This window comes from Carlito syrichta, unplaced genomic scaffold (assembly GCF_000164805.1).
Source record: "Carlito syrichta isolate Samal-C Ts95f unplaced genomic scaffold, Tarsius_syrichta-2.0.1 Scaffold308086, whole genome shotgun sequence".
In the NCBI taxonomy this organism is placed as follows: Eukaryota; Metazoa; Chordata; class Mammalia; order Primates; family Tarsiidae; genus Carlito; species Carlito syrichta.
In genome coordinates, this window is record NW_007252182.1 from 640711 (window position 1) to 653880 (window position 13170).

Consider the following 13170-nt stretch of genomic DNA (forward strand, 5'->3'; position numbering starts at 1 on the left):
CTAAAATGTTATAACATGATTTGGTAGAATTGCATTGTCACTTGTTCTTGTATTTAGAATGTTTTTGAGTATGATTATTCTGTTGGTTAATAACTTCATTCCTTAAAGGTACTAATGTTCATGGTCTATTATGATTTCTCAGAGATAAAATAGAAGATTTATTACAAAATGAAGAAAACAAGAACTTGGATTTAGAGCCGTGTACTGGGTTAGTCATCCTGAACATTTTCATATGTCTTTTTTTGGAAAAGTCGATGATTTCTGGCATTTGATGTATTTGATCTTTTAAAAACACTTTTATAAATACTCCTTTTATTATAGTTATGTTCTCAAGACTTAAGCACTAACTTTAGTGTTACACAGTGGAAATGACTGTATGTTGAGTCTCTGAACAAATGCTTTGTCCTGTACTGGAGCAGAAAAATCTATTATGCAACTTTGACTTTAAGTTATGCCTACGAGTGGCATAATTACTTTGGCCTTGAGGAGTGCTTAATGCATGAAGGCTTCTGAAGAAAAAAATTCACTGTCAGGCTACTTCTATTCTTTTAATTTCTCTCTGCATTAAAAAAAGTCAGCATTTCAAAGAGTCATTAACTTGAACATCTTTTTTTCTCCTTGACTTTGTTGTGATGAGCTTCATAAAAGTGTTTTAATGCATCTGTCTACTTTAAACTCTCTTTATACAGATGCAGGAAGTAATATTTTTATTAAACAAGAGCTTCTACCTCTTTTATAAAAGCAGTGTAATAGTATTATAAAGGAAATTTTGAAAAGTCAAGTGATAAGGAATCCTCCCCATTCAAATATCCTGCCTATTTTTGTTTGCATATTACCTGTCAGTTCTAATGAAGTCTCTTTTTACAATTGAATCTTTCCCAAACAAGGCTTAATCAGCAAGGGTATATACTTTTAATAAGCTGAAATCAATACCTTTTCTTTTGCTTTTATAGGTTCCAAAGAAAACTAATTTATCAGACTTTGAACTGGAAGTAAGTGTTTATATTATACACAAGAGTTCTGTGAGGGACCCAGGCTTTTAAAACTAAATACTATCTCTTAACTCTCATTTCCTTTTTGAAATTCGGCAGTACTAAATTGAAAACCCACTTAATTTATTTCTTAAATTGAATACCCACTTAATTTATTTTCTTTGTTACCACTTCCTAATAGATGCTTTAAATCCTTTTAAAATAATTACCACTTTGGCATCATCTATTAAGCTCTGGATATGTAACGTTTTTGTCTTTTGAATGTATATGATAAAGATTTGGTTTTAAGACCTAGGAAATACCCAGATCAAGGCTTTTTCTGAAGTGGATATTCTTTTTTTTGTTGTTGTTTTGTTTTTTTTTTTGAGCTGGAGTCTCACTCGGTCGCCCAGACTGGAGTGTGGTGGCCACTCCCGGCCACCGCAGCCTCGCCTGCTGGGCTCCAGGGATCCTTCCGCCTCAGCCTTCCGAGTAGCCGGAATTACAGGCACGCGCTACCATGCCCGGCTGATTTTTTGATTTATTGTAGAGATGAGGTCTTGCTGCCCAGGCGGGTCTCGAACCCGCGGCCTCAGGCAATCCACTCACCTCAGCCTGCCAAAGGCGTGGGATTACAGGCTGAGTCACCGAGTCCGGTTTAAAGTGGGTATTCTTAACTTGGGATTAGACAGTAGATGTGTTTCAGGAGGTCTTTGTGTCCCCTGAAATGACATCCAAAATTTTTTGTATTTTTCTCTGGGTGTTTCCCTTGATTTCATTGTATTTGCAAGTTGGTCTCTAACTCAAATTGAATGTTGGCCTTAGACAGATGGACATTTGTATCTGACTTTGGGGTCCTTATTCTTTTATTAGGATTGACCATTGATGTGTATACTGGACATATACTTTGAACAAAACAGGAAAGGGCTACTGTTTAGTTTACCCAGGCTCCTTTCCTGTCATGTTACCCTTGTAACTTACCCCATGTACCTTCTGCACCCCTTTCCTCCTAGACTGATGCAAACCACCATGCCATACTACAGCAGATTAGCCATCTCAAACTTCCCTTTTTTCTTCTTTTTTTTTTTTTGAGTTGGAGTCTCATTCTGTCGCCCAGACTGGAATGCAGTGGCCGCTCCCGGCCACCGCAACCTCAACCCGCTGGGCTCCGGTGATCCTTCCGCCTCAGCCTTCCGAGTAGCTGGAATTACAGGCACGCGCTACCATGCCCGGCTGATTTTTTGATTTATTGTAGAGATGAGGTCTCACCAAGTTGCCCAGGCGGGTCTCGAACCCGCGGGCTCAGGCAGTCCACTCACCTCAGCCTCCCAAAGCGCAGGATTACAGGCTGAGCCACCGAGCCTGTCTTCTTTTTTTTAAGAAATGAGGTTCGCCATTTTGTCCAGGCTGGTCTTGAACCCGTGGGTTCAGGCAATCTCTCATCTCCACCTCGCATCAAACGTCCCTTTTGTAAGCCCCCTGCATTCTAAAAAAGATCTTCACAATTTCTGTTACAAATAGGCATTATTATATTTGGAAGCAAGATTTCACTCCTTGGTAATGAATTGACTGTATTTTGAGATACAACACATTTTAGAAAAATGACTAAGTCCTAAGAAAGTTAATTGGAAATCAGCTACTTTCCTTTGTGTTTAAGAGCAGGGGTGGGGAAACATTTAGCAACTGACAAACTATGAAATAGGCTTGTAAAGCCTCATTGTAGAGATAATTATTTCCTGTTTGGAAACACATTTCACTTAGTTAAAAGCTAGAGAGTTGCTTTTAAAACACTTTGGGTTTTAGCTGTCATTGACTCATCTTTTGATACTGTGTTTTCCTTCTCTTCTTTAGGTATCCCAAAGGCATTCATGTTGAGACTTTAGAAACGGAAAAGGTAACCCCAGGAGTTATCCAGAGCTAACATTAAACATATCCAGTGTTACACTGATATGTTAAAAGTCAGAATTTATACCTTGGCTGTACTGTTTATGAGTTGAGTAACCTTGGGCAAGTCATTTAACCTCTCTAAGCCTCATTTTTCTCGTTTGTACGTTGGGAATTAGCATGGTAATGATTTATACTTGTCTCACACAACCTTTTTATAGTGATCTTGTGGGTAAACAGAAGTGAACATGCTTTATAAACTTGAACGTATACAACTATTAGTTCATATTCTTATTATAGCAGAAAGCTGTAATGGTATGTGTGAAAAAATGACTGTCTTGTGGGCAGGTGAAATTAAATTTTAGAATATGGGTCATATGCATAGCTATTGTCATGTACTCTTAAGGTGCACTGATAGAACTGGGATGGGTAATGAGTAACTGGAGGTAGGTTCCTTTTGTAAGATTTTTCAGTCTTACCCTGTGGTTGTTGCTCTTAAGTCAGATACAGAATTAGAGACTAAATAAATAAAAAGCAATCTTGCTAGAAGATACATCTCCAACTTTGACATAGAAAATTTTGTTGTGTGTTTAATGAATACAAAATACAATGTATGAACTGGGCACTATGGCTCATGCCTGTAATCCCAGCTTCTTGGAAGACTGAGGTGGAAGGATCTCTTGAGGCGAGAAGTTCAAGATAGGCCTGGACAACATAGTGAAATCTCATCTCTGCAAAATTAAAAAAAAAAAATTAGCCAGGCACAGTTATGCACTGTTGTATAGTCCCTCCTACTCCGGGAACTGAGGCAGGAGGATCACTTGAACCTGGGAGCTTGTGGCTGTGTTGAGCTATGATCTTGCCACTGCACTCCATTCTGGGCAACAAATTGAGACCCAACTTAAAAAGAAAGCATTGTATGAGAAAGAAAGCATTTAGTTACCTGGCACGTTACCAGAAAATCCAGATTTTGTTCTTATGTTAATAAAACATATGGAAATTTTACTCTAAAGCTTATTATTTAGAAATTCATGTTCAAATGCAATATAACTTTTTAGTGTTTGTCATAGAGAATATCTTATTCTCACAATCTGTTTATATTTTTAACTGACATCTGTTGGGTTGACATGGGAAAATGTCATGGAAACAGAAGCAAAGTTTTGTAATGCATCAACTCATGTTGGCATTTCAAAATACTTTCTGTTGTGTTTGGTCCATGAAAGACTGTGTTGATGATAAAAATGTTAACAACTTTTTTTTGAGTTGGAGTCTCACTCTCTTGCCCAGGCTGCAGTGCAGTCGCGTGATCATGACCCTGCCATAGCCTACCAAAGTATGGGCCTAAGCCACTGTGTCTCATCAATAACTTCTTCTTCTTCTTCTTTTTCTTTAGATTGGAAAACACAGTTTATTTAGAAAGCAAATTAGAGAGGCAGAGAGAGGGGAGGGGAAGGGAGGGAGGTGGGGGGGGAGAGGAAGAGGAGATTCACCTCCCCAAGGTCGGGGAGGGGCCCAAAGGTAAGAAAACATGGCATCTATAACTCAGAGAGCACATGGCCAACCAATAACTTCTAATGGTAGCAGAATTCTGAATTTTTGGGGTCAAGTTATTTCTAGAAAATTGCATATCTGGTTTATGTCTTTTAGAAGGAGCGATACATAGTTATCAGCAAAGTAGATGAAGAAGAACGCAAAAGGAGAGAGCAGCAGAAACACGCTAAAGAACAGGTAATTGGTCTATGTTAATTTCTTTTGGGTGAGAAATGGCAACATAGTTATTAATTTATTTCTGTCTATATATTTCTATATCATATATTGGATTCAATTTAATGACTAGTTTGTTTTTTGTTTTTTTTTTGAGTTGGAGTTTCACTCCGTCGCCCAGACTGGAGTGCAGTGGCCACTCCCGGCCACCGCAGCCTCGACCCGCTGGGCTCTGGCGATCCTTCTGCCTCAGCCTTCCAAGTAGCTGGAATTACAGGCGTGTGCTACCACGCCCGGCTGATTTTTGATTTATTGTAGAGATGAGGTCTTGCTGCCCAGGCGGGTCTCGAACCCGCGGGCTCAGGCAATCCACTCACCTCAGCCTCCCAAAGGCGTGGGATTACAGGCTGAGTCACCGAGCCCGGCAATGACTAGTTTTTTAATCAGACAAGAATTGAACTGATAGAAAAACCTAGAAAAGAATTCTGTTTTGACCTGATGAGGTTTTAGGTGTCTTGGGACATTCAAGAGTAGATGTTCTGTTGACAGATTTGTCAACCTTGAGTGTAAGAGAGAGATGTGTGCTAGACATGACTGTTACTGATTGAGAGACAGGGACTGGATCAGAGTACCTACAGGATGCATGAAGAGTGAGAAAAGGATCTAGGGTAGAATCCTGAGGATCACTAGCATTTAAAGATAAGCAGAGGCAGAAGAAATGTCCCAGGAGATTACCGTGACACACAGCCAAGGAAAGAGAGTGTTTGAAGAAAAGGGTGGTCAATAGAGTCAGATGTTTTTAGGTGGTAAGGGTAAGAATGGAGACGTAGCCATTGGATTTAACCTTGGGAGTAATTTCTCTCTCTCTATTTTTTTTTTTTTTGAGTTGGAGTCTCACTCTGTTGTCCAGACTGGAGTGCAGTGGCCACTCCTGGCCACCGCAGCCTCGACTTGCTGGGTTCCGGCGATCCTTCCGCCTCAGCCTTCCAAGTAGCCGGAATTACAGGCATGCGCTACCATGCCCGGCTGATTTTTTGTTTTATTGTAGAGATGAGGTCTCGTTGCCCAGGCGGGTCTCGAGCCCGCGGGCTCAGGCAATCCACTCACCTCAGCCTCCCAAAGGCGCGGGATTACAGGCTGAGTCACCGAGCCTGGCTTCTTTTTTTTTTTTTGAGTTGTAGTCCTACTCTGTCGTCCAGGCTGGAGTGCAGTGGCACACTCACTGCTGCCACAGCCTTGGCCTACTAGGCTCAGGCAATCCTTCCACCTCAGCCTTCCAAGTAGCTGGAGCTATAGACACGCGCCACCACACCCAACTAATTTTTTGATGTATTGTAGAAACAAGTTCTCGCCAAGTTGCCCAGGTTGGTCTCGAACCCCTTGTACTCAGGCAATCCTCTTGCCTCAGCCTCTCAAAGAGCTGGGATTACAGGCTTGAGCCACCGTGCCTGGCATAATTTGCTATTTTAAAAATATACTTTAAAATTTTTAAGCTTTTTTTTAGATTGTAAAATACAATTATTTAGAAAGTAAATTAAAGAGCGAGAAGAGAGAGGATTTTATTTTGTCTTGTTTTGTTTTTTTTTTTGAGTTGGAGTCTCACTCTGTCATCCAGACTGGAGTGTAGTGGTCACTCCCGGCCACCGCAGCCTCAACCTGCTGGGCTCCAGCGATCCTTCCGCCTCAGCCTTCCAAGTAACCGGAATTACAGGCATGCGCTACCATGCCCGGCTGATTTTTTGATTTATTGTAGAGATGAGGTCTCGCTGCCCAGGCGGGTCTTGAACCCGCAGGCTCAGGCTATTCACTCACCTCTGCCTCCCAAGGGCGCGGGATTACAGGCTGAGCCACCGAGCCCGGCTGAGAGGATATTTATATACAGAGAGATTCACCTCCCCAAGGTAGGGAAAGGGACCAAAGCTAAGAAACATGATGACAGTAGCTCAGAGAGCAGCAACATGGACACCCCAGAGTTTAGCAAAGCAATGGCCAGTTTTTAAAGTTTTAATTGTGTTAAAGAACACATAGCATAAAATTTATTCTTTTTTTTTTTTTTGAGCCAGAGTCTCACACTGTCGCCTAGGCTAGAGTGCGGTGGGATCTGCTGGACTCAGACGATCCTTCCGCCTCAAATGTTTTAAATTTATTGTGGAGATGAGATCTCGCCAAGTTGCCCAGGCTGGTCTTGAACCCCTGGGCTCACCTCTTCCAAAAGGGTTGAGATTACAGGCATGAGCAACCACACCCAGCCCTTAAAAAAAATGTTTTTTTTTTTTAAATTGGAACTTACTCTGTTGCTCAGGCTGGCATGCAGTGGCATGCTCATGACCACTGCAGCCTCAAACCTGTTGGGCTCAGGAAATCCTTCTGCCTCAGCCTTCTAAGTGGCTGGAACCACAGGCGTGTGCTACCATGCTCAGCTAATTTTTTGCTTTATGTTAGAGATCTCGCCAAGTTGCCCAGCTGGTGTTGAATCCCTGGGCTCAGGCAATCCTCTTGCCTCCACTTCCCAAAGTATTGGGGTTACAAGTGTGAGCCACCATGCCCAGCTTAAAATTGATCATTTTAACTATTTTTAAGTGTTCAGTTCAGTGGCATCAAGTACATTCACATTGCTGTGCAGTCATCACTACCATCCATCTCCAGAATTCTCTTTGTCTTTCAAAATTGGATCTCTATACTCATTAAATAACTCCATCTACCCAGCTCCTGACAACTACCATTCTATTTTCTTGAGCTCCTAGCCTCAAATATCTTTCCACCTTGACCTTTCAAAGCACTGGGATTACAGGCATGAGCCAGCATGCCTGACCCACTATTCTACTTTCTGTCATATTATTTTGACTACCTTAAGTATCTCATACAAGAGGAATCATACAGTATTTGTCCTTTTGTGGCTGACTTATTTCTCTTACTATAGTGTCTTTAAGGTATACTATATTATAGCATATGTCATAATTTTTTTCCTTTTAAGTCTGAATATATGTCATAATTTTTTCCTTTTTAAGTCTGAATAATATTCTGTTATATGGATATACCACATTTTATTTATTCATATGTCTGTGGACCCTTGGGTTACTCTTGGCTGTTGTGAATAATGCTTTTATGAATGTGTGTGTGCAAATATCTAAATACCTGCTCTCACTTCTTTTGGCTATATATACCCAGAAGTGGAATTGCTGGATGATGTAATATTTTTTTTTTTTTTTTTTTTTTGAGGAAACTTCATACTGTTTTCCTTAGCAGCTGTACCATTTTACATTCCACCATTAGTGCATGAGGGTTCCAGTTTCTCTACCTTCTTGCAAATGCTTGTTAGCCTTGGGATTAGTTTTAAGGAGGTGAGCAATTTCAGTGAGGGTGAAGCCAGAGAGCAGAGTGTAGGGAGCACCTGGGAGTTAAACTGGTGCTTGTGAATAGAGAGAAGTACTTCAAGCAAATTAGCTGTGATGAGACAAGGAGAAGGGTCTGTAGTTGGATGGAGCTTAGAGCTAAGGAAGAGTTTTTAAGATAGGAGAGACATTAAACCTATTTAAACACTGGGAGAAAATAGGAGAGAAGAAGATGGGTAAGGATGAGTCTCTGCAAAAATGCATTGTCAAGGAAAAAAGTGAGGAATTATGAGAATACTTGGTTGGTCACTGCTGGATGGATTTCCACGGAATTTAATGCATTTATTGAGCTTAGCCAGCAGGTGACAACTTTTTAACATTTGTTTTTCAGATACCTTGATAGGTGAGCAATTTCAACAAATTATGTGAAGTGCTGGGTAAAGCCTAGGCACTGATCTTTCAGTAACAAATGAATAATTTTCCTCTTGTTTATTCCACTTTCTAAAACAGAAGAAAAGTCTGTACATAGATAATTTTAGATAGAGTTGTTTGGGATGATAGGTGCAAAGCACATGAGATTAAAGCTATCTGACGTGATACAAAATTTCAATGTCTTTTTTTGGGTAGGTTTTTAGTCCATTTAGATAAGGAATACATGTGTATCGATTATATATATATATTTTTTTAATTAGGAGGAACTCAATGACGCTGTGGGATTTTCTAGAGTCATTCATGCCATTGCTAATTCGGTAAGTGAATCAGACTGTTTGGCTAGATTGCTGAATATAATATTGAAGGTGCTGTATCTAGTTGTCATTGCAGATTATTCATTTCATCTCATTTAGAATGTTTTTCAGGTATGGAGGAAGACATTAAGTTAATCAACATGGACTGTTACAATGCACTTGACAAGACATTATAATTGCTGAAATATATTCAAACTTTTTTTTAGAAAGCCTTGCTTGTAAAATGCATAGGAGGATTATACTATGATGTCCTTATATAGGTACATTAAACTAATGCTTATTCTTTTTTTTTAAACATTTTTTTAATAGAGATGAAGTCTCACTATATTGCCCAGGTTGATCTCATACTCCTGAGCTCAAGCAGTCCTTCCACCTCAGACTCCCAAAGTGCTGGGATTATAGGTGTCAGCCACTGTGCCCAGGCTCAATGTTTCCTCTTTTTTTTTTTGAGTCAGAGTCTCACTCTCCACCCAGGCTGGAGTGCAGTGGCACACTCGCAGCCACTGCAGCCTCCACCTGCTGGGCTCAGGTGATCCTTCCGCCTCAGCCTTCCAAGTAGCTGTGTAGCAGGAAGACAGAGAGGTCATGACACCGAGACTATTATAGGAAATGGCAACTTTATTATGCCGGCGGACTCAGCAGGCTGATGCTCCCAGGCCGAGCCCCCCAGAACGGAAGAAGAGGGGTCTTAAGGGAGGAGGGTCATGTTGAGCGATTACACATTTTCTTTGGATTTATAAGGTTGTACTCGGCAAAATCAGATCTTTCAAAGAACAAATGGTCTCCAGGAAATGCAGGGTGAGTAGGGGCTATAAACTGATAGGGAGAGCAGTCGGGTAAGGTTGTGAATTAGGTACTCTTTTGCATTTCCTTGAGAGCCCTCAGTCTTTGGCCATTTGGCTTTTTCAAACAAAACTGGTCTGGTGGGTTTTCAGAGCTTATTGATTGATTTTCAAAAGGAATACTTTTAACTGCTACCAGCTCCCTCTTTGCCACATTCCCCCTTTTGATGCTCGACCTTTTATGGGTCTAGAGCATCATCATTCTTAATCTGGTGCATTAACATTATACGGACCACAGTTTTTCGTTCAACAACTGTTTCCACAAACTTAGAAATGGCGTTCATAATTATTGGACCTATGCAAGGGAGAATAAGACAGGATCCCACCAATAGAACTACAGATCCAATAATATACTTAAATCCTCCCAGACCCGAGAATATGTTTTCAAACCAATTGCCAATTTTTATGCCTTGTCATTTCTGCACCGGGACTTGGGCAAGCTTTCTAATATTGGTGGCTATATCAGTTATTACTTTACTATTATCATCTATTTGCAAACAACAGTCAGAGCTATTAAATTTGCCACATACTCCTCCTTCAGCTAGCAGGTAGTCCAAAGCTAAGCGGTTTTGATAAATAGCTGCACGCATTTGGTCTTGTTGTTGAGTAACAAGCTCAAAAGCCATGGCTGTCTGATTAGTTATAACTTCCAAGACAGTTTGATCATGTGATTTAGCATATATATAGGTGTGCGGTATTTCCGACTCCCATCTTGTGCCCATGTGGCTGGGCCATAAGTATTTATAATTCTCTGGGGTGGCCATTTGTCATTTTTCCAAACCTGGGTCCCTCCTATATTAGGAACTTGGTCGAGGGATTGAGCATCTCGTGTTTTGAGGCTTTCATAAAGGGGAATGCCTAGTTCATCCCCCCTTGGGTTAGGCAGAAGGAAAAATCCTGATTGGATTATTCCTATGGTACATGTGCCTTTTCATAAAACTGGGAGCTGGGCATATGCAACCTTTCCATATGTCCAAAATAGCCCTTTAATACATTGAGAAGATTTAGTTACATAAGCAGATGCCCAATACCAAATAGGCCTTGTTGGCCACCAGAACAAACTTCTGGCTGGGATGAATAACGATGGAAAACTCTTACGTCTGGCCAGATCGTTTCTTTACAGGTACATGCTGGGTGTGTGAGGAAAGCGATAAACACCCACATTAGGCAGAAATACATAAAAGCACAAGAACACTTCCTATTATAAGAAAGAATGGAAATGCTAGTGAGACCCTTTTCTAACATGTTCAATGGGGGACAACTCTGTTAATTCTACAGCAAATAAAGTTAGTTTTACAGCAATTAAAATGACAAACAGTTTAGCATAGATAAAGGTTGACAAAGCAGAACAATGGCTTATTAGTGATCTCCACTGAGTTCTTAAGCTGAATCCTCAATCTTTTGCCATGCCTGGATCAGTCAGTCTCTAGTCTCCGGAGCAGGGCTTGAGAAATTTGTTCTGGGTCCTCTGTGGGCTCTGGGTCCTCTGTGGGTGACTTTCTGGAGGGTCAGCTAAAGGGGTGTTGCTGAATCTGCGGTGCACTCCCAGTCCTGGAAGGCCAGCTTAATTCTGCTATATAAAAAAACAGTAAGCCGGGCTCGGTGGCTCAGCCTGTAATCCCGTGCCTTTGGGAGGCTGAGGTGAGTGGATTGCCTGAGCCCGCGGGTTTGAGACCCAGTTGGGCAACTTGGCGAGACCTCATCTCTACAATAAACCAAAAAATTAGCCAGGCGTGGTAGCGCATGCCTGTAGTTCCAGCTACTTGGAAGGCTAAGGCGGAAGGATCACCGGAGCCCAGACAGAATGAGACTCCAACTCAAAAAAAAAAAAGAAGAAAAAAGGGAAGTTTGAGATGGCTAATCTGCTGTAGTATGGCATGGTGCTGTAGTATGGCATCAGTGTACCTACCAGCTAGCATTGTGAGAGGCTGCATTTGGCTTCACTGAATTTTTTGCGAGATTCTTTCAATGCATTGCCATTTCATGATGGGTAATTTATGAGCACATTTACACCGCATGCTGAGTGTTCGTAGTTTTTTGTTTTTTTGGTTTTTTGGTTTTTGGTTGTTGTGGGTTTTTTTGTGAGTTGGAGTCTCGTTCTATCGTCCAGGCTGGAGGGCAGTTGCACACTCACGGCCACCCCAGCATCGACCTGGTGGGCTCCAGCTATCCTTCTGCTTCAGCCTTTCAAGTAACCGGAGCTACAGGTGTGCGCTACCACTCCCGGCTAATCTTTTATTTATTGTAGAGAGGAGGTCTCACCAAGTTGCCAGGCTAGTCTTGAACCTGCAGGCTCAGGTAATCCACTTGCCTTGGCCTTCCAAAGTGCTGGAATTACAGGCAGAGCCACGGAGCCCAACCTGTTCGGCAGTTTTTGACCAAAAATGGCTTGACCCCCCCCTTGCCCCACCCTCTTATTCACTTGATCTTGCCCCAAGCAAATTATTTTTGTTTCCCCTGATGAAAAATATTCGCAGAGAGAATGTTTTGCTGATATGGAAGGGAAAAAACAAAAAAAAACAGCAAAAGCACTGAAAGGCATCAAAACTGATAAGTTCAAAAACTGTTTTGAGCCGTGGAAAAAGTGTCTCACCAGGGTGTTTCACTAGGTGTATTACATCAAACGAAATGTACTTCGAAGGTGACTGAAGTTTAAACATGTAAGAATAAATATGCAATTTTTTATAAATAAATTCTGGGTGTTTTGAGGTCCCCCATTGTGTTAATGATCTAGACATTTAGAATTTGTAAATCACATACCTTAAAAATATTATTATAGTTAATTCCTATAATGCCAATGAACAGTAAACGTTTAAATATTTTTATCACCCCAAATTACTTTCCAGTCTTTGTTAGTAAATCTTTTGTTGTTCATTTGTTCTTGGAATTGGGAGGAACTGTATCTTTTCCATGATTATTTAATCATTTAAAAATATACATGGGTATGGACTCAAGATATTTATTTTATTCGACAGGTTATTATCAAGTATTTTTATTTTTATTTTAATTAAATTTTTTTTTTTTTTGAGTTGGAGTCTCACTCTGTTGTCCAGACTGGAGTGCAGTGGCTGCTTCCGGCCACCGCAGCCTCGACCTGCTGGGCTCCAGCGATCCTTCCGCCTCAGCCGATCCTTCCGCCTCAGCCTTCCAAGTCGCCGGAATTACAGGCATGCGCTACCACGCCTGGCTGATTTTTTGATTTATTGTAGAGATGAGGTCTTACCGCCCAGGCAGGTTTCGAACCCGTGGCCTCAGGCAATCTACTCACCTCAGCCTCTCAAAGGGTGGGATTACAGGCTTAGCCACTGAGCCCGGCTTTCAAGTGTTTTTATTATTTATTTTGTTGCTCAAATGGTATACCACCTTTGGCCACTGGAGCTTCTTTGGCTTGGCTTCTGTGTCCTTTGAACAAGCCCCCTAATTTTCTGAGCACTTCCTAATTTTCTAGCATGGCAAGATGTTCCAGGCTCATTTTTGTTTTGTTTTAGATTAGAAAATATAGTTTATTTAAAAACTAAATTGGTGAGAGAGAGAAAAAGAGGAGATTCACCTCCCCAAGGAAGGAGAGGGGGCCAAAGCTTAAGAAAACATGGCCCAGCCGGGCTCGGTGGCTCAGCCTGTAATCCCGCGCCTTTGGGAGGCTGAGGTGAGTGGATTGCCTGAGCCCACGGGTTCGAGACCCGCCTGGGCA

General features: G+C 41.4%; 1 protein-coding gene across 4 annotated transcripts in view; it reads left to right on the top strand.

Annotated features, from left to right (window-relative positions):
* Window positions 1-13170, top strand: part of PARN (poly(A)-specific ribonuclease) — a 49427-nt gene that overhangs the window by 20320 nt on the left and 15937 nt on the right. For 3 of the 4 annotated variants that reach the window (XM_008064863.2, XM_021715941.1, XM_021715940.1), the window contains 3 exons: window positions 2823-2865; window positions 4503-4583; window positions 8584-8640. In XM_008064863.2, the coding sequence (XP_008063054.1) occupies window positions 2823-2865; window positions 4503-4583; window positions 8584-8640 (181 nt within the window). Of the gene's footprint in view, window positions 1-953; window positions 993-2822; window positions 2866-4502; window positions 4584-8583; window positions 8641-13170 lie in introns of all 4 variants that reach the window. The other variant, XM_008064861.2, reaches the window with a different exon arrangement.